This window comes from Giraffa tippelskirchi, chromosome 6 (assembly GCF_054371585.1).
Source record: "Giraffa tippelskirchi isolate mGirTip1 chromosome 6, T2T-mGirTip1v1.2.pri, whole genome shotgun sequence".
Taxonomy (NCBI): Eukaryota; Metazoa; Chordata; class Mammalia; order Artiodactyla; family Giraffidae; genus Giraffa; species Giraffa tippelskirchi.
Genome location: NC_137280.1, coordinates 46322759 through 46348901, shown reverse-complemented (window position 1 = coordinate 46348901; position 26143 = coordinate 46322759). Strand labels below are relative to the sequence as shown.

Genomic DNA, 26143 nt, shown 5'->3' with positions numbered 1-26143 from the left:
GTTTCTTTTCCTAAACCAGGGGTAGAGCTTATAAGTGCAGTAGTCTCTGCACTTGTATTTTCTCTCTTGTGCCTTTTAGTAGTTAGTCATCCTTTACTAGTTAATACTATTGGGCTGGCCAAAAATCTCCTTTGGATTTTCCCATAACATCTGATGGAATGAACATTTTGGCCAACACAATACTTTACATAAAATTTTTCTGTTCAAATTATTAGTGTGGTTTCTGACTGGACCTTGGCTGATCTTGTTGACTAAACTAATGGACTGTCTATTCTAAGCCAGGCTCCTGATGTGGTGACTGAGGTTTTAGGACAAGGAAGGGTGGGACTATTGAACGAGAGAAGAACACATCCTGACCTTCTGTTGTTTATCCTCCCATCTAGTTACTCCTTCCTGAGAGCCCAGGGCTTGCTCCCTCATCAGATCACCACCAGGCTCAGACTTGTCCATCAACACAGAGATGCCTTTTGCCTGTGATCCCAACGTTCTCTCTCTAAGGGAGTGAACAAACAAGACATGTGACTTCTTAAAGATCACTGATCCCTGCACTGGGTCAATATCTTCTCCCTGTGAGATCACGATTGTGCCCTCTGGACCGTCGCCTTTCTTCTTTCTCAAAAATCTGAGGCTGAGTCTCAGCCTAGATCACAGTCCACTTTCAAAATGTGACTAAAATGTGAGAGAACAGAAGAGCACTCATGATCAGATAGCCTCAAAGCAAATGCAATTATCAGGAAAAGATCTAAGAGATGTATCTGTGGGACCATGGGAATTTCAATCACTCCACAGTTACACAGCTATGAAAACAAAATGGTAGAAAACAGGAAATGTCTTTAATCAAGTCAAGTCTTTGTGGTGGTGGCTGATGAATATGCAGAAGCTGCTCTGAATTTTTTTTAGGGCACAGAGAACTGCCACATAGGCCTCTCTAATAACTGTTTTTAGGTTACAAGAAAGGCATGGATTTGTTCATGAAGCTCATCAAGGATGTCAGCGCCTTAAAGAGATACAGACATTTTTGATTCAACAGAACAAATAGACTCCGAGAACACCTGAAATCTGATTTTCAAATAGAAATATTTCTGGCTATTACCATTATTGTAGTCATTGAGTTAGTCAACGCCTAAAGACAAAATTCTAAAGTGACCTGAGCCTCTAGCAGAATGTGGCAGAACTTAAAGATGACTCTCTCAAGAAACTTACATCAAGCTTTTAGAGAAATCCTACTTCCCTCATCAAACTTCCTCTGTAATTGAAGAGACTGATAATTTCCTCTGCCTCACACCTTTGCCTATTTCTTGATACTCTCTTTAACCCATCATTCTATGATGATCATCTTTTGGATCCTGTTTAAAATATATTCAGTCATACATATGTTCTTGATTAGAATCCAAGTTAGAGTTGCTTGCATTATAATGATAGGCAAGTAGATGAATGAATGACATCTGCTTATTCCCGCAAGGTTTGCTGAGTGTTTACTACAGCCAAGTACTAGGGAGCGTCAGACATTGATCACACCCAAAGAAGAATGGCAAGTACTCTCTGTTCTCAGAAGTTTCTCAGTCTACTGAGGGAGACACAGCATGTCAAAAGTAACTGCAGTATACAGATATATTAATATATGTGCCAGCTATAGGGTAACCCAAGTGTGGGAATAATCAACTCTTTCTGAATTTTCCTACATTACAGATTAGGAAGTAGGGGCACAGATAAATCAGGTAATTTGCTGACACATACAACATGAAAGGGCTTCCCAGATGGCTCAGTGGTAAAGAATCTGCATGCTGATGCAGGAGATATGTGTTCGATCCCTGGGTCAGGAAGATCCCCTGGAGAAGGAAATGGCAACCTACTCCAGTCTTCTTGCCTGGAAAATCTCATGGACAGAGGAGCCGGGTGGGCTACAGTCCATGAGGTCACAAAGAGTCGGACACGACTGAGCACACACACATACAACATGAAAGAGCCTGGATATGAACCCAGGAAGTCTGTCTCCACGGGTTATACTCTCATTCATCACCATGCGAACTGCTTTCCCCAACTGACATGTATAAGACCTCACATGGTTAAATATTTAATACATGTGTTTGGATGGTGATGGTCTACTCCTTTGAGTCACTGGTAATCATTTATATGCTGGTGCCCATTTCTTTAAAATGAGGTTCTGTCTTTCTCACTGAAAATGATCTCTAAAACCATGTAAGGCAGGGGAAATCACTCCACATTTATGTAACTAGAGAAAAAAATATAGTAGAAAACAGGAAACTTCTAAAACCAAGCAAAGTCTTTATAACTGTGGCTGATGAATAGGCTATTGTAAGTTCATGGGTCTAGGAAATGGCACCAAAGTATAGTCTATACATTTGATCGGAAACCTCTCAGTCACTAAGAAGCTTCATCTCTGCCCTTAAAAAGGAACTTCATCTATTCCCACATCCTTGATCCCATGTTCATGTCCTTTAAAAGCAGAAATAGATTTACATTTGACAAAACAAAAATCAAGCCCTTCAATTCTTATTATTTTTTGGGTGAAATTATAAGAATAAATACAAAGGGTGATTTACAAAGCACAGGAAAAAAAAGTGAAGCCCGAAGGGTGGGTCCGGAAGGAGTAATGGTCTCTTGTATGTTTTGGCTGGGCTGCGTTTCTAGGAGTGAGTGCCAGGCTATGCACCTCTTTAGCACTTGCTGAAGACTCACTCATTTCTCTCCCATCAATCCCACCCTGTGTGTGTGTGCTTAGATGCTCAGTTGTGCCCGACTCCTGTGACCCCACAGACTGTAGCCCGCCAGGCTCCTCTGTCCATGGGATTCCCCAGGTAAGAATACTGGAGTGGGTTGCCATTTCCTTCTCCTGGTTGGGGATCTTCCCAACCCAGGAGTCAAATGCACTGACTGAAATTCAGGGATCTACTAAGTTGCAGATCTGTAAGCAGCTCATTCCATTGGGGATGGACTGGGGGAGGGAAGATGTTAGTTAAGTACAAAGTGACATAGATGCCTGGATATACTGTCTGTAGAGGGTCAGAATTCAAGGAGAACCCTAAGTGTTAGCTTAATCTTCAAAGGTGAGTGATGTTTATGAGTAGGGCAAAGAGGAGAAGAGCATTCCAGACAAGAGGAATAGCTTAGAAAAGGTCCCTTGGAGAGAAACGACAGTCAGGTCAGTACAACAAGGGTTCTGAGCTCTGAGCCAAGGACATAATCGATGATGAGAAATGCTTAAGAGGCAGGCCGGGTGGGGTTTTCAAGGGATCTGTGTGTCACGCCAGAGAGGTTGAAGTTTATACCCTCGGCCAGTGCTTGACTCCCCTTACTACCTGTGAAAGCACTTAAGGAGCTTTTAAGTAAGTAAGTGAAATCGTTCAGTTGTGTCTGACTCTTTGTGGCCCCATGGACTGTAGCCTACCAGGCTCCTCTGTCCATGGGATTTTCCAGGCAAGAGTACTGGAGTGAGTTGCCATTTCCTTCTCCAGGGGATTTTTCCAACCCGGGGATCAAACCCGGGTCTCCCGCATTGTAGGCAGACGCTTTACCATCTGAGCCACCAGGGAAATTTTAGGTGCAGGAGCTTTTAAAAACACTCTAATAACCAAGGTTCATCTGGAATTTGAGCCTTGCTTATTAAAATTGAATCTGAACTTCTTGCAGGTGTGGGGGCCAGATATCAGCTTCCAAGAAGACTCGGTATACAGGCTGGACTAGAAATACAGCTACTTACAATGAGTTGTTGTTCAGTTGCTCAGTCATGTCTGACTCTTTGTGACCCCATGAACTGCAGCATGCCAGACTTCCCTGTCCATCACCAACTCTCAGAGTTTGCTCAGACTCATGTCCATTTGGTGCTAACCATCTCATCCTCTCTCACCCTGTTCTCCTCCTGCCCTCAATCTTTCCCAGCATCAGGGTCTTTTCTAGTTTTGACAATGGGGAACACTTTAAAAGCTTTGAGTAGAGATATGACATGGTCAGTTTTCACTTCAGAAAGATCACCTTGATGACACTATGGAGAACAAATAGAAGTCATATGTGAGTGATGGAAAGGCAGTTTGGGAGATGAGTGCAAACCAGGCTGGAGACCATAAGGCCAGAATCAAGGTAGTGGTTCATATTTGGTGCAGACTGGAAAGGATATGTATGTGTGGGGTTTGAGGTTGCTTATAAAGATGACCACGCATTTTTCTCATGTCTGTATTCACACCTTGCATGCATACATGCATGCAAAGTCACTTTAGTCATGTCCAACTCTTTGTGATCCCATGAACTATAACCCACCAGGCTCCTCTGTCCATGGGATTCTCCAGCCAAGAATACTAGAGTGGGTTGCCGTTCCCTTTCTCCAGGGAATCTTCCCCAGCCAGGGATCAAACCTGAGTCTCACATGTCTCCTGCATTGGCAGACAGGTTCTTTACCACTAGCACTACCTGGGAAGCCCACAGTTCACACCTTGCAATCATCTAATCAAGAACTGGAGTCTGTTGTATCTTGAGTCTGGGTTGGCTGTTTGACTTCCTTTGGCTGGTGGAATGTGGAAGAAGTCCTGAGTTTTGAACTTGGGTTTAAGATTTGTAAGTTTGCTTTCAGATCCCCATGACACCTGGGCTAGCTACCTAGACATAAGAGACACATGGTCCAGATGGCCTGTCATTCCAGCCCACAGCCAATCCCTAGCCATGAAAGTGATGGCAGGTCGATGAATGAGCCCAGTTGAGATCACTTTCTATGGGAGACTGCGCTGGATCTGGCCTTTCAAACTGTCCAGTTTCAAGCACTTTAGGAATAATGATTACTATCATCCAATAAGAGCAACTACTTTTAAAGTTTAAAAACTCGTCTCAAAACAGGTTGTTTGAAGATCAAAACTGAGAAGTCTTGCAAACAGAAAAGAAACATGGTAAACTTAAAATACAGTGATATTCCACCTTTTAAAGTAAGGGAAGTAAAAATTAACAAATGGAACCTAATTAAACTTAAAAGCTTTTACAGAGCAAAGGAAACTATAAACAAGATGAAAAGATGATCTTCAGAAAGGGAGAAAATAATTTCATATGAAGCAAGTGATAAAGGTTTAATTTCCAAGATATACAAGCCATTCATGCAGTTCAATGTCAGAAAAACAACCCAATCAAAAAAGAGACAGAGACCTAAACAGACATTTTTCCAAAGAAGACTTACAGATGGCCAATAAACACATGAAAAGATGCTCAACATCACTCTTTGTTAGAAAAATGCAAATCAAAACTACAATGAGGTATCACCTCACACCAGTCAGAATGGCCATTATCAAAAAATCAACAAAGAATAAGCCCTGGAGAGGATGTGGAGAAAACAGAATCCTTTTGCACTATTGGTGGGAATGTAAATCGATACAACCACTGTGGAGAACAGTATGGAGAGTCCTTTAAAAACTAGGAATAAAACTATCATATGACTCAGCAATCCCACTACTGGGCCTATACCTTGAGGAAACCAGAATTGAAAAAGACACATGTGCTCCAATGTTCACTGCAGTGCTATTTAAAATAGCTAGGATGTGGAAACTACCTAGATATCCATCAGTGGATGAATGGAAAAGAAGATATGGTACATATATACAATGCAATATTACTCAGCCATAAAAAGGAATGAATTTGTGTCAGTTGAACTGAGTTGGATGAACCTAGAGCCTGTTATACCCAGTGAAGTAAGTCAGAAAGAAAAACAAATAGCATATATTAATGCATTTATATGGAATCTAGAAAAATGGTATTTATGAACCTATTTGAAGGGCAGCAATAGGGATGCATACATAGAGAACAGACTTGTGGACACAGTGGGGAAAGAAAAGGGTGGATTGAATTGAGATAGTAGCTTTGAAACATATACATTACCATGTGTAATATAGATAACTAATGGAAAGTTACTCCATAACACAGGGAGCTCAACCCAGTGCTCTGTGACAACCTAGAGAGGTGGGATGGGGGTGGGGCAGGAAGGAGGTTCAAGAGAGAGGGGATACACACACATACACACAACTGATTCACACTGTTGTATAATAGAAACCAACACAACATTGTAAAGCAAATGTCATCCAATTAAAAATAAATTAAAAAAAATACAGTGGCATTAGTCCAAGGTCATGTTGTCAACTTGAGTAAATTAAATGAAGGATCAGGGTAATCAGAATAAGAATACTGTAGGACTTTTTTTAACTTTTGAAAGAATGTTTCCTGTGTATTCCTGTCTTTCCCACAGATTGTATTATTTCTCTTACTGTTTCTGTTATTGAGTTTACTAATTACCAATAGCCACACAAAGGGAGAAAAAACTACATACCACATCTGAAATTTGTGTTCCTGAAATGTAATCCATAACTGCATTTGGACATCTTGCCTGGATTATAAGAAGCTTTCTCTCTTTCAAAAATCATGCCAGAGAAAGCAAAAGCAAAGTTGTTTCATTACTTTACAAAGCCTTTAACAGAAAAATGTAAATGCTATTTCCTGCCCCAAACATTTTGACAGATTAAAGTTTTGGTCTCTTCTTCACATTTATCTTTCAATATCATTCAAAACACTTGTGTGTATCATCAGCTAACTTCCTGAGTCACTAGCTGTTTGAAGTTATTCTGTTAGATTTTTATTGCTAAGTTACCATAAATTTAGTGGCTCAGTTTTTTACTTTACCATTTCTGTAGGTCAGAAGTGGCTGGTTTTCTGCTTAGGGTGTCACAGGGCTGCAATTAAGGTGCCAGCTTAAAATGCAGTCTCATCTGGGGCTCAGGATCCTCTTACATTCTCACTGGCTGATGGTAAGATTTCCTTTATTGTCGTTGTAGGACTGAGGTCCCTGTTTTCCTTTTAGTCAACTGTCAAAAACTAGAGACCTCCTGCAGTTTCTTGCTACGTGGCAGCTCTCAGCCTAGATGTTTGATTTCCTCCAGGCCAGCAGGAGTCTGTCTTTCTGATTTCCTCTTTTTGCAATCATGTGGGGGAAAGCATTCTGTTTTTAAGGTGTTCACCTGATTAGGTCAGGCCCACCTGAGCAATCTCCCTACTTTAAGATCAACTGACTTGGTACCCTACTTACATTTGCAAAATCCTTTAAAAGCAGTGCCTAGATTAGTGTTTGATGGAATAGCTGGGAGAAGGTGTGTATATACCAGGGCTAAAAATCTTAAAGCTCATCTTAGAATTATGTCTCTCATAGCAATGCTTAAGAGATCCTCTAATGGCACAATCCGGAGAAGGCAATGGCACCCCACTCCAGTACTCTTGCCTGGAAAATCCCATGGATGGAGGAGCCTGGTAGGCTACAGTCCATGGGGTCGCTAAGAGTCAGACACGACTGAGCGACTTCCCTTTCACTTTTCCCTTTCATGCACTGGAGAAGGAAATGGCAACCCACTCCAGTATTCTTGCCTGGAGAATCCCAGTGATGGCGGAGCCTGGTGGGCTGCCGTCTATGGGGTCGCACAGAGTCGGACCACGACTGAAGCGACTTAGCAGCAGCAGCAGCAGCAAAGGCACAATCAGTTTCTAATGAAACTCAGAACAAGTAACTCCTGCAGCAAGAATTCTATCATTCATCTTCTTCCTTACAAGTTTCCTAACCTATTAAACTGTCCAGTTGGATGTTTGAACTTGTGAGCTCCTAGGGACCACAGGTGTTCTGGACTCCTGTGGGTCCAGCTGCATGACTTGGGCGGGTACCAAGGAGGATTAAAAGAAGAGAGCGGTCAACTAGAGCATGATGTTGAGGAGGGAGGTCACACCTGGGCAGGGCAGCAGCCAAGTTCACAACTAAGCAAAGAGAAAGGATAAAGCCTGCCTCATATGAAGTGCAGCTTTTTCCCCATGGAAATTTGACTCTAGATGTGTCACTCAAAGATACCAAGGAAACTAATATTTTTGACGATATGTTTTAGTTTGAAAAAATGATAAACTTTTGGACACAGGGCAGTTTTTTATCCTACAGATCTTTGAAGAGAAAATTAGAAACAAACATCATTAGTTTTTCTTTCACCAAGGCTGAGTCAATTCTCTTAGAGAAATTTTGTCTATGATCTTACATAAAGCCATTTTTGTTTCTTCAGAGCACAATGAATTTGTGAAGAAGTATAGACAGAACATGGTGTTCAGACTTTAATTTTACTCACCTGCAAACTGTCCCCTTTCCATCATAATTTTATTTAAATCATGGTTATGCTCTTAATTAACAATTTAATTGGTTAGTGCTTTCTCAATCCAGTTCTCTGGAGGCATGGTTTTCTGTTTAACTTTCTTGTTTTAATTCTTCAGCGAAACCATAAAATTTAATTAGGAAAGTAACCAGCTTTGTAACAGCAGTTCTCTGTCTAATTAGCTATGCTCTGACAGTACCTTCTCAGATTCCATTCAGCATTGCACACACACTTTGCATTTGTTCAGGTTTCAAATAAGGCATTGTGAATTTAGCCTAAGCACATATTCCAATTGTTTTTCATTTTTCCATGAATGCTTGGTTACAGCCAGTGAAAACAGAAAAAGTAACTTAGAGCATGTGTGCATGTACTAAGTCACTTCAGTCGCGTCTGACTCTGTGCAACCCTATGAACCATAGTTCACCAGGCTCCTCTGTCCATGGGATCTCTCAGGCAAGGATACTGGAGTGGGTTGCCATGCCCTTCTCCAGGGGATCTTCCTGACTCAGGGATTGAGCTTGCATCTCTTAACATCTCCTGCATTCGCAGGTGGGTTCTGTACCACTAGTGCCATCTTGGAAGTCCTAAAGCATTTATATATGCTGTTAAACCAAGAGCCATCAGAGCCCAAGATGTAGAAATGTTATCTTGCTGTGCTTATTTGTTTCTATTGCTGCAGAACAAATGACCACAAGCTCAGTTTAAAACAATCCCCATTTATCACCTTACAATTCTACAGGTTGGAAGTCCAGATGCAGCTGGCTGGATTTTTTCTTCAAGATTTCACCAAGCAAAGATCAAGGTACAAGCTGGGCTGGAATTTCATCTGGACCTCAGGATTGTTTTCCAAGCTTGTATGCTTGGCAAAATTCTTAATGGTTGTAGGACTGACATCTCCATCTCCTTGCTGTCTTCATTGGGGATGGCTCTTATGTCCTAGTGGCCACTCTCCTTATCACATGGCTCCCGTGTGCGGTTCACACCACAGCAGCTTGATTCTAGGCCAGTGGGAGGACTTCTCTGACTTCTTCATCTGTGAACAGCTGGAGAAAACGCTCTGCTTTTAAGAGCCTTGCCTGATTAGGTCAGGCCCACCTTGGTAATCTCCCTGCTGCTACATAATACATTATATATCAAGAGAATGACTATCTTATCATATTAACAGCCCCCCTCCACACACACACTCAGAGGAGGGATTATGCAGGATGTGTACACCATGGGGTAGAAATTGTGGAGCCACCTTAGGATTCTGCCTGCCATACTATGCTGCAGGGAAAGAAGGCAACTGAAAGCCTCTGGCAAACCCTCCTCTCTCTCCGTGGAGGCAGTGCACAGGGTGTGCTGAAGAGCTGTTAACAATGGCCCCAATTCTGTCCCGCCAGCTCCACGGGGCATCGGATGGCAGACTGTCACATTCTTTCTTCTCTGCAGGCTGCTTTCTCTGCCTGGCCAGAATTGCCATTTTCAGCAGTGCAAGAGGATCACGGGATGAAATCACATGAATTTAAAAATGACATCAAGTTAACATGATGCTTTTGGATAGAAATTTCTTTAAGCTCTGGGCCTCAAACTCAGCCCAATAAAACAATTTATAGGCTGAGCCATAAGAGTCCTCCAGCAATCACTGAAACTGGAGGTGGTGTTGGTGGCCCCCTGACTCAAGGAATAAAGTAGGTAAGAGCATGATATTGATCACATTCTGAGACCAGGCTCCACTGCCCTGCAAACTCAGCTTTAATCCTCTCCATTGTGAATAAGATCAGAGAACACAGACTAGAGGCAAGAGGTGGGCTGACCTGTGTTCTAGAAGGTTGGGCACTGCCTAGATGTGTATTTCAATTCTGCACTGTGACCTGGGCAAGTTCTTCAACGTCTATCTGTCTCTCCCAGTTTCTCTCTCTGTTCAGTTCAGTTGCTCAGTCATTCCGACTCTTTGCGACCCCATGGTCTGCAGCACGCCAGGCTTCCTTGTCCATCACCAACTCCTGGAGCTTGCTCAAACTCATGTCCATTGAGTCAGTGATGCCATCCAACCATCTCATCCTCTGTCGTCCCCTTCTCCTCCTGCCTTCAATCTTTCCCAGCATCAGGGTCTTTTCCAGTGAGTTAGTTCTTCCCATCAGGTGGCCAAAGTATTGGAGCTTCAGCTTCATCATAAGTTCTTCCAATGAATATTCAGGATTGATTTCCTATAGGATGGACTGGTTTGATCTCCTTGCAGTTCAAGGGACTCTCAAGAGTCTTCTCCAACACCACAGTTCAAAAGCATCAATTCTTCAGTGCTCAGCCTTCTTTATGGTCCAACTCTCACATCCACACATGACAACTGGGAAAACTATAGCTTTGGCTAGACAGATCTTTGCTGGCAAAGTAATGTCTCTGCTTTTTAATATGCTGTCTAGGTTGGTCATAACACAGCAGTAATAATACCCAATTCATTGTGTTGTTGAAATGAGGAAATTCTGGAAACCACTTAGCACTGTGACTGTCACTTGGTGACTGGGAGGGGCTGGATGTAATTGTCTGTGACATAGACTCAGAGTGTCATCAACACTTGAAATATTAAATCCAACTCCCTCCTCTTCACCCTGCTCCCCTCTTTCCTCACCAGTCCCTTCCCCTTCTCTCAGTTGTCTTCTAAGCTCCTTCACATCCAAATCATTTCCTTCCCAGGTTTATTCCCTTTCCTTAAGGACCAAATGCAAACGATATACAGGAACGTATTTTTCTGTACACATTTTTTCTGTATACACTTTTGTGTTTTTCTCAAGTACCAAAAGTCACAACGTAAATGTGCTGTTATCAGGGTCTACCATCTTGTCTACGCTTAGCATCTTTTTGTTTCATCTACTATGACTGATGAGTTTATAAGGAATTCCCACAGTTTCCACTGATATAATGTTATTGCTTTTGATAATGGTAAGTGATTATCACATATAGAACTATGCAATTTCATTTTCATAACTCTATAAGGCCTACCAGGTAAACATATTCACAAAATGGGGAAAAAGTCCTTTGATGAACAATTTTTTCCCCAATATTTCGCTCAGAATATTTGTTCCCTGAAATACTGCACACTAAGTTGTAAAGGGGGCTCTTTTACTTTTCCAGTGATATGTCTACCACACAATGTCAACGGAGACAGAAGCTTCTACTTGAACCTTGCTTTGTTTCGCTGCAACTTTTGAGTCCCTGGGGTACTGTTCAGAGAGTGTTCAGGTATTGCTGCTAAAAAATCTATAATGGGGTTGATGATCATATGTGACCAGAGGTAGCTCAATGTCAGTACCCAGAATCAGAGATTCCTTTGAAGGGGAGATGAGATTTAGGAAATGCCTGGTGAGCTCAGCCTCACTGGTATTTGAGAAAATCGCAAGAGTTTGGAATAAACTCCTGCATCCTCATTCATGAGCCTCTGTCATGAGACCCCAACTTGAATTGACACTGCCTGTGTAGGAACCACAGATGAGGAGGAAGAAAGCAATCAATAAAAGTTCAAATAAACTTCCTTTGCAAATAAAGTCAGTATCTGAAGGGAAGATGTCAAAGAGAAACATCAAACCAAAAATAAAAGACCAAAAATCTGATAATTATACACATCTCCAGAAGCTACTGAATTTATCCTTCCTCTGTCATCCCCCTAACACCACCTCCAGGTAGAACTGTATGCCAGTCCTAGGACACTTGTTTGTCTATCCCACACTGAGGTTAATGAGCCCCTCTGCTCAATCTGCTTTGCTTTCCATTAAAATGAAGCTAGAGCACCACAAACTTTATGGGATGCTTCTGTGCTTGGTAGGCACAGAAAAGAGACCATCAACCTCATTTCTCATCATAACCTTTTAGCTAAAGTTAACACTCAATTATATATAGTAATAGAGAGATGAGAAATCCTCTAACTCTAAAGTCCATAGAATTCATCAAAGATTGAATAATCAAAGTCATTCAACCTTTGCCAACAGAATTCTCTTATCAGACTCACTGAAACATAGCAAAATTAATTAACTTGAATTTCTAGCTTACTTTCCTCTGCTCATGTCTGCTTGAAGTTTTAACTAGAAGGAAAGTGTCTAGGTGATCAGCAGGAAGATTTCAAGGAGGAGAAGTGAAGCTCTGGAAAATTACTAACTAAATTCACTCGTTTGTTACGAAAACCTTACTGAGCTTCTGATGTTCAAGACACTCATTGAGAACGGAGCAACAAACAAAAATAGACAAGCTCCCTCATGAAGCTACATTCTACTAAGGGAGATGGAAAAGAGACTAGGAAATAGAAAACTGGTCAGATATATAAAATTTGGAGTAACCTTAACTATACGTTCAAGGCACCTCCAGGTTATTTCTTAGCATTTTTTTTTTACCATGGCTATTGAAGTCCAGTGATTCAACCTCGGTCAGCAAAGACTTGTAAACACATTATGAGCATAATGACAAGTGAGTGGACACTTGCTTACCTTCAGCTGGTGGCATATTTTCTTCAGTACAAACGCTTCCTCTTCTGTACTGGGAATAAGTCTTATCACCTTATCACTATAAAAAAGGGAAAAAATGGTGAGGTATACCTTTCAAAAATAAAGATACAGCCATTTCTATATTAAAAAAAAAAACTGCCTTTGCATTTAGAAAAAACAGCAAAATTTTAGACTGGCCAGTAGGAATTTTATTGCATTCTTGGTACTCTCTGATAGTTTTGACCTTTTTTTCCCTCTGTCTTAAAACTATTCATTTTTTTTCCATCAGTTTTTGAAGATTACAAATTCACACTCAAGCAGAGAAAGTTCAAAAAAACAGTAACAGTGGCAACAGGACAAGAACTTCCATATCATCTCAGAGCAGATACTGAGAAGGAAAATTCCCGACAATAGAAAAAAAAAGCAAAAAAGCCTACTTAAAAATTTTAACTTTATGCTGAAAAGAAACGTGACTTTTGATAAAAGGACCCATGACATCCATACACAGTGGAACATTTCTGGTTTGGATTCTTCCCACATTGAGAACATAAAGATAAGCCCATCTCTAAGGGACATCTTATTTCTTGAGTACACAGCTTACCAACTGGTATGTGAGACCAAACTGGAAGGAACCCCCTGCCCCCATTGTTTGTGGGTGTGCCATTAAATACCGATGGCTATAAAATTTTTGTTATTTAATTTTTATTTTTTAAATTTATTTTTCTTGAAGTATAGTTGATTTACAATGTTGTGTTGGTTTCTGGTATACAGCTGTCATTCAGTTATATATATATATAGTTATATATATATATTTTTTCTTTTTCATATTATTTTCCATTATGGTTTGTTATGCAACATTTTGAAAGTGATAAAAACTTAAAATCAATTTTTACAGTCATTAAAATTTTTCCACAGTTAAAATTACATCTGAACAGTCTACACAGATTCTGAATTGCCGAAGAAGACTAGAGGTGTCATACTTTCCACCAGAGAGTTCTCTGCAGCGGTACTTTTCCCCCAGGTGTGCCAGACATGTATTATCACTTTCTAATTTTGTCATGATGAGCTTGAGAAGCACAACTCTAGTATATAGTAACCACAACTATATATGTATAACTGAATGACTGTGCTGTACACCTGAAACTAACACACTGTAAATCAACTACACTTCAATAAAAAAATTAATTTATCATAGTAAAAAACCCCACAACTGTTCAATGAGTTTTTCATGGAGTAGAAACTTACTAAATATTTATTAGAAGATTGGTATAAAGGAGATCATTGAGAATAATTGACTTCCAGAGGAAATGTAAGGAAAAATGAAGTATAAGAGGAACGAGTATTTTCCATCATCTTCAATGGCATTTTACAATAACTGCAGACAAAATAGAATGTTATCAATACCACATATATAAAGCACAAAACAAAAATTCTGGCAGTTCAGCCACAGCTTCTCTCTCTAGCATCAAAGATATACCAGAATAAGAATGGAATTTATGAGCTTTTCCATGGTTTTACCACTTAGATGAATTGCAGTCTCAAAGACCAGGTTAAGATTAATATGGAGGACATCAGAGCCCAAGGAAGACTTTGGATTTGTTGGACAGTCATTCTTTAGGGCTGTGTGTCCATTTCCCATAACTTTTGCTTTATGCTTTCGAATGATCCTGTTATACCTTCCTTAGGCCTATGAGTTAAAAGAACCCTGGCTTGCTGAATGATAATTTAGTATGTTGTACACACTTCTACTCAATATGGCCTTGTAGCTTTGGCTTTTGTATTCCTCAAAAACAACACACAAAACAACCTCTTGCTACCTGTGTCATAAAGTCCATTTTCCTGGAAAGAATAAAAAAGTAGAAGGAAAGGAAAAAAAAAATCAAGTCACTGTAAAAAAAAAAACCTTCAAATATGACCTTTGGAATTTACATGCAATTACACCTCTTCTTTTATTCTTTTTTTTTTTCATTTCTATTACACATTTCTCTGACCTTTGTGTTTTCTGGATTCATCATATCCTGGCCTCTCCCACCTGACCCAATATAATTCTCAGCAAAGAACAACTCCAATGGATGATATGGTTGTTTTTTGAGGGATGGATTGTCTTGACAGCTTGCTGAAAAACACCTCCATCTGGGGCCCTGTCAGCTCCTCAAGAGTGCAAAGGAAGAAATCTGTAGCTGTTTTACAGCCATGGGAAGTGTTTTTTTTTTTTTTTAAGATGATGGATAATTCAACCTGGCAACTGGTTCCTCCTCTGTGAGTACAGGATAAAAGGGGACCACTCCTGGGATTATTAACCCTGAAAGTGATTGTTCAAACCCAGTTTTGTCATTTTTATCGCAAGAAGTCCACTTCATCTCAGCTTGTAGAAATTTTCAGGTGTGACTTGAAAGATGTGTTTATTACCATTTGATTACTTATCAAAGAACAAAGAATAAGGAAAGCTATTTTGGAAAGCCCACGAAATGTCATACTTTTTTGTAAGCTCATAAATTGTATTGGTAACTAGCCAGTAACCAAAACCCAAGAGCTCTTTATTCAGCATGTAAGACCATTTCCTCCCAAGTGCCCCATTTGTTTTACCAACAGAAAGTTTATTCTCCCTAGATCCATTAGCTAGTCTTTTTTGAAGTGGTAAACAATAATTCTTGGACTGCAAGGAGATCAAACCAGTCAATCCTAAAGGAAATCAACCCTGAATATTCATTGGAAGGACGGATGCTGAAGCTGAAGTTCCAATACTCTGGCCATCTGATGCAAAGAGCTTCTCATTGGAAAAGACCCTGATGCTGGGAAGACCGAAGGCAAAAAAAGAAGGGAGTGGCAGAGGATGAGATGGTTAGATAGCATCACCAACTCAATGGACATGAGTTTGAGCAAACTCCGGGAGATAGTGAAGGGCAGGAGAGCCTGTGTGTGCTGCAGTCCATGGGGTTGCAAAGACTCAGACATGACTTAGCAACTAAACAAAACCAGCAAAACAAATATTCAGGAGCACAAACAGGAAAGTTTCAGGAAGTCAAGTAGCTACTGAAATTTAGGAAAACTAGCTGTGCACAACTATCAGAGAAGATGAACTGAGGCTTCCTTCATAAAGCGAAGTGTTAGTCTCTCAGTCGTGTCTGACTTTGTGACCCCATGGACTGTAGCTGCCAGGCTCCTCTATCCATGGGATTCTCCAGGCAAGAGTACTGGGGTAGGCTGCCCTTCCCTTCTTCAGATTTTCCCAATCCTTTATAATATATCATTTTTTTCAACCGCTAGGTGGCAACATCATTTTAAAGCCCTTTGGGATTAAAATGAGAGAATCAAAGGTCTGAATGCGGGTTAAGATTAGAGGCATGAGTGGGCAACAAGCTGCTCATATGTATGGGCATTTGTAAATCAGAGATTTCTAACTCAGCCTATATAAAGTTGCCAGAAAGATTGCACAGATGTTTTTAATTACAGTTTAAGGATGTAGTATAGACAACAGGTAAATAATCTCCCAGTATTTATTAATACGCATTCACTAATGCTATACCGATGTTTTTCCCCTTTGTCTTACAGGACAAATGAGGTTTTGTTGTAATGTTAGCATCAAGTCTGGTTGTAAATTTAATGACTAATTTTTATGCACCATACATGCATGCTAAGTTGCTTCAGCTGTGTCTAACTCTTCACAACCCTGTGGACTGTAGCCTGCCAGGTTCCTCAGTCCATGGGATTCTCCAGGCAAGAATACTGGAATATGTTGCTATGCCCTACTCCAAGGGATCTTCCTGACCCCAGGGATTGAACCTGCGTCTCTTATGTCTCCTGCATTGGCAGACAGGTTCTTTACCACTAGCACCACCTAGGAAGCCCTTATGCACCATAGCAACCACATGAATAAGAGTAAATAAATTTAATTGATTTAAAAACTATTATAACCTAGAGGGGTGGGATGGGTTGGGAGGTGGGAGGGAGGTTCAAGAGGGAGGGGACATATGTATAACTATGGCTGATTCATGTTGATGTATGACAGAAACCCATACAACATTGTAAAGCAATTATCTTTCGATTAAAAATTAATTTAAAAGAAACTATTACTGAATGCTTAATGAGATACTAAGTGAAGCCAGACAGAAAGACAAATATACTGCTTATATGCAGAATCCAAAAAAAGGATACAGATAAACTAATTTACAAAACAGAAATAGACTCACAGGCACAGAGAACAGATTTATGATTACCAATGGGGAAAAGGGTGGGATAAATTAAAAGTTTGGGATTAACATCTACACACTATAATATGTAAAATAGATAACCAACAAGGACCTACCATAAAGCACAAGCTACTTAATGTCTTGGGCTTCCCTAGTGACTTGGCTGCTAAAGAATCCACTTGCAATGCGGGAGACCTGGGTTTGATCCCTGGTTTGGGAAGATCCCTTGGAGAAGGGAAAGGCTACCCACTCCAGTATTATGGCCTGGAGAATTCCATGGACTGTATAGTCCATGGGGTCGCAAAGAGTCAGACAACACTGACTTTCACTTTCACTCAATGTCTTGCAGTAACCTTTAATGGAAGAGAATATAAAAAATGCATGTATGTGCATAACTAAATCACTTCACTGTACACCTGAAACTAATATAATATTGTAAATCAACTATATTTTAATTAAAAATTTTAAAAATGGAGAAGGCAATGGCACTCCACTCCAGTACTCTTGCCTGGAGAATCCCATGGATGGAGGAGCCTGGTGGGCTACAGTCCATGGGGTCGCTAAGAGTCGGACACAACTGAGCAACTTCACTTTCACTTTTCCCTTTCATGAACTGGAGAAGGAAATGGCAACCCACTCCAGTATTCTTGCCTGGAGAATCCCAGGGATGGCAGAGCCTGGTGGGCTGCCTTCTGTGGGGTTGCACAGAGTTGGACACGACTGAAGTGACTTAGCAGCAGCAGCAGTGAGAATATAATCTTAGAGAAGAGAATTCAGCAAGAGAGTGCCATCTCAAACTTGTACCATCAGTCTGGGTCTCAGGGTCCTTGTTGTAGGAGTGGGGGATGAACTCCCAGTTGCCTTTTCATTATATTTTAAAATTAAGTTTAATTATATATACATTTAATATTTTTTGAAGTATGGTTGACTTGCAACATTATATTATTTTCAGGTGCACAACATAGCAATTCAATTTTTTATATAGATGACACACCAAAGTTACAGAATATTGACTATGTTCCCTGTGTTGTATATCTCTATGACCCATTTATAACTAGTAGTTTCTTTTAAACCCCTTCACTTATTTCTCCCCTCTGCCCCACCTCTCAGTTGTAACCACTAGCTGTTCTCTGTATCTATGAGTCTATTTCTGTTTTATTTGTTCATTGGTCTTGTTGTTTTAAGTCACACATATAATAAGTCTCCTGCAAGTTGCAATGCAGGAGACCTAGGTTTGATCCCTGGGTCAGGAAGATCCCCTGGGGAGAGGGGATGGCAACCCATTTCAGTGTTCTTGCCAGGAGAATCCCCATGGACAGAGGAGCCTGGTGGGCTTCAATCCATGGGGTCGCAAAGAGTCAGACATGACTGGGCGACTAGGCACACAGGCACATAAGTGAAAATATATAGCACTTGTCTTTCTCTGACTTTTGTCAAAAAGCAAAATAACAAAGACTATATTGTTTGAGTTCAGTGCCTGCTATAGTCATTGCTATGCCTTGGTCACACCACAACTATGGAAGAACATCTGTTTATGTCAACTTGGGACTTCCCAGGTGGCTCAGTGGTAAAGAATCTGCCTGACAATGCAGGAGATGCAGGTTTTATTCCCTGGGTTAGGAAGATCCCCTGGAAAAGGAAATGGCAACCAACTCCAGTATTCTTGCCTGGAGAATCCCATGGACAGAGGAGCCTGGTGGGCTAGAGTCCATAAAATGAGTCAGACATGACTTAGCGACTAAACAAACAACAACAACCGGGCAATTTGACTTTTACAACTGTGGTTGTGAAATTTCATTTGACCACACTTTTTAAAGTTATGTTATATGCCAGGCACAGTGGTGGGTGCTACGGATACAATAGTTCCTACCATGATGGGTTTATACTCATAGTCCTGGTGAGAAACACCAGGTGTTTCTGTCCGAGAAACACCTAACTTATCACAGCCTTTCAGTGCATAGTAGATACTATTATTACCTCTACAGAAAAATATTTTTCTCACCCTTTAAAACTTAAAGGGCTGAAATCAGTTGCTTTTCCAAGTGTGTTTCACTGTAAATATCAGAAGCAACCCATGATTTAGTTGTGGATATTTTTAACTTTCTTTGGCTATTGGTAGTGTTTTTATTTCTTAACATTTTCACATGAATTTGAATCTAATCATTGATCAGTTTCTCTGTTCGGGACTATTTCCTCTCTTCTCATGTAGCTCTTTGGCATCTGAAACATACATATGGATAGTCTCATTATTTTCTACAACCATGATTTATATAAAATAAAGATAGAAAATTTCATAGACAGTCTTGTAGTAATGGCCTCTTTATTGGTACAAGCTACCAACGTTCATTTTTTTAATAACGACAACTTACCAGATGTAGAAAAGGGTTTCTAATGTTGCCCTTCACAAGGTATTAGATAAGAAGAGTGTAGTGGATACTTTTGACTGCCCCTCCTAAATCTATTTCTCCTCCTTAAATCCTAACAGAACTGACTTGCTCAGATAAACTAAACATCCCATCCCCATATCAGGAATGAGTTTACCAGCCAATTAGAGCTTGGATATCCTTGGCAACTTTTGTTAGTCAGGAGGTCTGGAGATGGCCACGCGCTATAAATGGACTCAATCAGGTTTAAGGGAAGGATTAATATTCCAAGGTTCGAGGAAAAATAAGATCCACTCTGTTGTTGAATATAAACAATGTGTAACCCTGCTTGCCATGGCAGCATAAATAAGAAGAGAGTGAACTTTGGGGTGAAGCAGATTCTTTGGACCATTGGATGGAGAGACAGAAAGAACCAAGGTCTTTAATGATCTTACAGAATCAACCAGCTTTCAAGCTTGTCCTGCCTCTAGACTTTCTGTTATATAGTGTAAAATTTATAGTGTAGCATTTTTCTTTATTCTGTAGGCCAGTTTGAGTCATCTGCTTGTAACCAAAAGCATGCTGCACAATAACAGTGATTTTACTTATTTTGGCTATATTTAAGAGTGAGATAAGGAAAACCAATAGAATAATTAAATTTAATGTTATTTTAACAGTAAACACTCATCTCACATGCTAGCAAAATAATGCTTAAAATTCTCCAAGCTAGGCTTCAACAGTACATGAACCATGAACTTCCAGACGTTCAGGCTGGATTTAGAAAAGGCAGAGGAACCAGAGATCAAATTGCCAACATCTGTTGGATCATCGAGAAGGCAAGAGTTCCAGAAAAACATCTACTTCTGCTTTATTGACTATGCCAAAGCCTTTGACTGTGTGGATCACCACAAACTGTGGAAAATTCTTAAAGAGATGAGCATACCAGACCACCTGACCTGCCTCTTGAGAAATCTGTATGCAGGTAAGGAAGCAACAGTTAGAACTGGACATGGAACAACAGACTGGTTCCAAATCAGAAAAGGAGTACGTCAAGGCTGTACATTGTCACCCTGCTTATTTAACTTATATGCAGAGTATATCATGAGAAATGCTGGACTGATGAAGTACAAGCTGGAATCAAGATTGCCAGGAGAAATATCAATACCCTCAGATATGCACACAACCCTTATGGCAGAAAGCAAAGAAGAACTAAAGAACTTGTTGATGAAAGGGAAAGAGGAGAGTGAAAAAGTTGGCTTAAAACTCAACATTCAGAAAACTAAGATCATGGCATCTGGTCCCATCACTTCATGGCAAATATATGGGGAAACAACAGAAACAGTGTCAGACTTTATTTTTTGGGGCTCCAAAATCACTGCAGATGGTGGCTGCAGCCATGAAATTAAAAGATACCTGCTCCTTGGAATAAAACCTATGACCAACCTAGACAGGATATTAAAAAGCAGGGACTTGACTTTACCAACAAAGGCCCGTCTAGTCAAAGCTATTGTTTTTCCAGTAGTCATGTATGGATGTGAGAGTTGGACTATAAAGAAAGCTGAGCACTGAAGAATTGATGCTTTTGAACTGCGGTGTTGGAGAAGACTCTTGAGAGTCCCTTGGATGGCAAGGAGATCCAACCAGTCCATCCTAAAGGAAATCAGTCCTGAATATTCATTGGAAGGACTGATGCTGAAACTACAATATGTTGGCCACCTGATGCAAAGAACTGACTCATTAGAAAAGACCCTGATGCTGGGAAAGATTGAAGGCAGGAGCAGAAGGGGGCAACAAAGGATGAGATGGTTGGATGGCATCACCGACTCGATGGACGTGAGTTTGACTAGGTTCTGGGGGTTGGTGATGAACAGGGAGACCTGGTGTGTTACAGTCCTTGGGGTCACAAAAAGTCGGACACGACTGAGCAACTGAACCAAACTGAACTGTAAACAGGTGGCACTAGTGGTAAAGTACCCATTTTCCAATGCAGGAGATATATGAGACTCGGGTTTGATTCCTGGGTCGGGAACATCCCTGGAGCAGGGCATGGCAACCCACTCCAGTATTCTTGCTTGGAGAATACCCATGGACAGAGAAGCCTGGTGGGCTACAGTCCAGAGAGTCACATAGAATCAAACACAACTGAAGTGACTTAGCATGCACATAGGAGAAGGCAATGTCAACCCACTCCAGTACTCTTGCCTAGAAAATTCCATGGACAGAGGAGCCTGATAGGCTGCAGTCCATGGGGTCGTGAAGAGTCAGACACAACTGAGCGACTTCACTTTTACTTTTCACTTTCATGCACTGGAGAAGGAAATGGCAGCCCACTCCAGTGTTCTTGCCTGGAGAATCCCAGGGACAGAGGAGCCTGGTAGGCTGCCGTCTATGGGGTCGCACAGAGTCGGATACGACTGAAGCGACATAGCAGCATGCACACAATAGTAAACAACATATTTCACATGTGGGAAAACACATATTGATATTCTTTCCTTCCTCCCTGAATACCATTCTCTACAACACCTCTTTAATTTTGATGGCAGCTTAAAAAAAACCATGTGTGCTTTCAAAAGGGGAGATTTACTCAATAGCTAAGACTCATCTTGCATTTGCAAGAAAAATAGGACAGTTTAAAATATTTGCTGAATTTTCTGAAAGCTTGTATCTTGTGGCAGAATGAATAATAGGATGTTCACTTATTGAACAAACAAAAAAAACCCCTCATGCCTGAGCACAAAGAAATCCATTAAGTAATCCCATCTAGAAAAATTAACGTTCACATGTAGATTCTATATTATAGAGGTCTCAGAGCTGTATTTCCCTTGTTGAAAGACTGTGTTTTGATGCACATGAAAAATTTCGTTAAAAAGCAATAAATAAGAGGCAACTTGGCAGAGAATACTCAAGAGAGTTAAATGGAGTCTCCCTTCTTTGTTCGTAGTTTATAGTTGCAGTATAAAGTACTCAGAACATGAAGAAGCTCCCTGTGGCAGTTTGCCTAGAACAAGAAGATTTAGATTTCACTCTTGGATCAACATTAGGCAGAAGTGACGACCTTCTTTTTGTTGTTGTTGCTACAGTTATTTTCACAAGAGAGAAAGGAAAAACATAGTCTTCAAAAGCCTTACTCTTGTACTTCACTTTATAGCAGACAATTTCTCAAGAGGGCTGAATGCCTACCCTGACATCTCATATGTAATGACTGATCAAGAAATATTTGCTGAATTGAAATTGGCTTTTTGTAAACTGCTTTTAAATTTCTGAAATTGGCTTCCCTTGTATGGCTCGAAAATTTCCTGTTCTCTTATTAGTACAGATCAGACAGGGAAAAAGCAATGAAATGTAACCCTACCATGAAGTTCTTTTTTTCTTACAGTAAAATATTATCTTTATTATGTCTCAAGGACTTTCTGTATATTATTGTCAAATAATTATTTGACAAGTCCTTCTTGTAATATTGAAGAATAGGACTCAATGAGAGAAAACTGTTACCACAACAGAGAGCAAACCATTCATTCAACAGGTATCTACCCATGCAAGTCCCAAGGTGGCTGCAGCCGTGAAATTAAAAGATGCCTGCTCCTTGGAAAAAAAGCTATGACAAACTTTGTGTATTAAAAAGCAGAGACATCACTTTACAGACAAGGTCTGTATAGTCAAAGCAATGGTTTTTCCAGTAGTCATGTACAGATGCAACGGTTGCATCATAAAGAAGGCTGTGCACCAAAGAATATTGATGCTTTTGAACTGTAGTGCTGAAAAAGATTCTTGAGAGTCCCTTAGACAGCAAGGAGATCAAACGAGTCAATCCTAAAGGAATGCAAACCTGAATACTCATTGGAAGGACTGATGCTGAAGCTGAAGCTCCAATACTTGGGCCACCTGATGTTAAGCAAGATTGAAGGCAGGAGGAGAAGGGGGTGACAGAGGATGAGATAGTTGGATGGCATCACTGACTCAATGGACATGAGTTTAAGCAAGCTTGAGGAGATGGTGAAGGACAGGAAAACCTGGTGTGCTGCAGTCCATGGGGTTGCAAAGAGTCAGACATGACTTAGTGACTAAACAAGAAGGACAGAATTGGCTTACGAAGCGGGAGAGAGAGGCTAGATCCAGGTTAGACTAGAGATAGAGACCATAGAATTCACTGTCGAGTATATATATCACCAAAGCAGAGTTAGGGAACAATCACAGATGACCACTACATTTTGGCCATTAACTGAGATTGAGAAGACCGGAGGCAAATTTGGCGGAAAGATCAAGCTCCTTTTTCTTATTGGACATGCTATATTTGAGATCCTATCAGGCCTTGGATAAGGTGATGAGGCAGTTGGATTATATGAATTTGGGGCTTGGCAGGAAGCTGAGGTCAGAGACACAAATTTATGAGACATTAACATATGGTTGGGGCTTCCCAGGTGGCTCAATAGTAAAGAATCCACCTGTCAATGCAGGAGATGCAAGAGACGCAGGTTCCATTTCTGAATCGGGAAGATCCTCTGTGGTAGGAAATGGCAACTTGCTCCAGTATTCTTGCCTGAAAAATCCCAGGGACGGAGGAGCCTGACTACAGTCTATGCAGTCACAAAGAATCAGACACAACTGAGCAACTGAGCACAGGCATGTGCACATGCATGCACACACATGACATATGGTTAGTATTTAAAACCCTGATACTCATTTCTCCTAAGTAGGGCAAAGAATGTTTAGAAAACAGTAAAATGTTGTAAATAGGATTTGGATTTCCCAGAAGTTGTTGGCCAGACTTTCTTTTTTCCTAGTTATTCCTTCATTCTGTTTGTAAACTTAGAATTTGAGAGTTCAGTAGAAATCACATGAGGCAAGAGAGCTGAGGAGAGAACAGCCCTGCTACCATGTCACAAGACATACCTCATCCATACAATGCTGCTTTGTTATCACAGTGTCTCTCTCCACACACTCAGCTCTAAATCTGAGTCAGGGTCAAATGCAACCTAAATCACACCTGGAACCAAGGGAGCTTGGGTTTTTGTAGCCTTTGCTGGCCAGAAAGACACACAAGCAGAGGCTGCAGTAGGTGCTGAGAGAGCCAATCTAGTATCCGCCCCGCTGATCAGCAAAACATGGGCACTGGCTTTTAAAGAGGCTTTAATTCTACAAGAGATTTGAAGAACACTTATTGGAAATTTGACATGCAGAAGTATTTTTTCCTTCTGGTACACTACAGGGATGAAGCAGTTACAGATAGCTGTGGAAACATTCCCTTGGAAGCTATGAGCCAGTTTTCTAAATAAGCCTTTAATTTGTTAATCAAAAACAAGAACTGATTGAAATTACTGGGAACCAAAACTGGGGGATATAGTCAATGAAACAGGAAAAACAAAGCAGGATCTGTTTACATTCTTGCCAAATATATTCCTCAGTTTGGAAATTTGGAGTTTTTGGTTTTTTTGGTCTTTTTATGATGTTAATTTTGTTTGGTGATGCTTTTTAATTGGGAAACATTCTCATATTGTGGAAAGGGATTGGTCTTTATATCTTTGGAGGTGACTGTGTTTACTGCTTTGTGGATATATAATTAATACAGAACGTGGGGTTGAGAGGGCAAACTCCTATGTTCACTGCAGCATCATTCACAATAGCCAAGATGTGGAAATAACCCAAATGTCCAGTGCTGGATGAATGGATAAAGAAAATGTGGTATGAAGATGCAGTGGAATAGTATTCAGCCCTAAGAAAGAAGGAAATCTTGCCATTTGCCACAATGTGAACTGACCCAGAGAGCATCACGCTAAGTGAAATAAGCCAGACAGGGAAAGACAAGTACTATATGACCTCACTTGTGAATAGAAACGAAAAAAGCCAAACTCATAGAAATAGCAAGTAGAATGGTGGTTGCCAAGGGCTAAGGGGTTGGGGGGATGGGAGCTGCAGGACAAAGTGTACAAGCTTTCAGTTTAAGATGAATGAGTTCTGGGGATCTAGTGCAGAGCACTAAGTGACTATAGTTAATAATATCATACTGTATACTTGGAAGTTACTGAGAGAATAGAACTTTAATGTCCTTCCCATAACAACAACAACAAAATTGTAATTTATGAGGTAAGGGATGTGTTTAACTAGCTCTATCGTAGTAAACATTTCACATTATCATATTGTATGCCTTAAATTTACACAAATTTAACGTGTCGATTTTATCTCAACAAAGTTAGAAGAACATCAGAAGAGCAAGTCTTAAATTTTTTCATGTAGAGACTAAGGTAGTTGCCTAAATTTTCAGAGGATGTTGACAAAGATGTCTAGAACTTATTTAAAATCGTACTGGAGCTATCTGAATACAGTGTGAATATAGAATTGCCTGTTTTATGAAAAATGATTAGGCTTACAATAATTGCCCAATTGAATAGTCTGCAGAGAGCTTTTTCAATCGTAATGTTTAATGTATTTACTTTTAACCCAAACAATAAATTACAATGATACCCAATAGTTTTTGAGTTCTTATTATCAATCTCTTTCTGGGTGTTTATATATTTTATCTCATTTGATCCTTTTATGATTTTTTTGATCCTTTTATGATTTAGTATTTGCTCAGTTTTAAGGTAGTATATTGGATTATTTCTATCCTTTAAGGACTTGAAGAAATGATAAAGGCAATGATTATCTGTATATATCCGAGCATAGAAAGTTAGGGTTGAATTTTGTCAAGGGTTGTTCAACGTCTTAGAAGGATTACTTTGTCAATAATTGTCCAGACTTGTTTATCATGTCTGTGAGCAATGTATGACATCAGAACTGTATAGCTATCATCACTTGTGACTTGTTCTATTGAATCTGAAAATTTCTAAGGAACGAGAACTTTGAAGTAAGCTCGGCCTGATAAAAAGCTCCTTGCATGGGAATGATGGCTGATACTGTGAAGACTTAAGGAAAAGTGGCAGAACCACCACCAGCCTGTGGAGAAGGAACAACAGCAGTGGGAGGGAAATGAGGACACTTGT

General features: G+C 40.3%; 1 protein-coding gene across 2 annotated transcripts in view; it reads right to left on the bottom strand.

Moving 5' to 3' along the window:
* The window catches only part of CPA6 (carboxypeptidase A6), a 275220-nt gene that overhangs the window by 147820 nt on the left and 101257 nt on the right, over nucleotides 1-26143 (bottom strand). For both annotated transcript variants that reach the window (XM_081503243.1, XM_081503245.1), the window contains exon 2: nucleotides 12617-12692. In XM_081503243.1, coding sequence (XP_081359369.1) covers nucleotides 12617-12692 — 76 coding nt within the window. The remainder of the gene's footprint in view (nucleotides 1-12616; nucleotides 12693-26143) is intronic.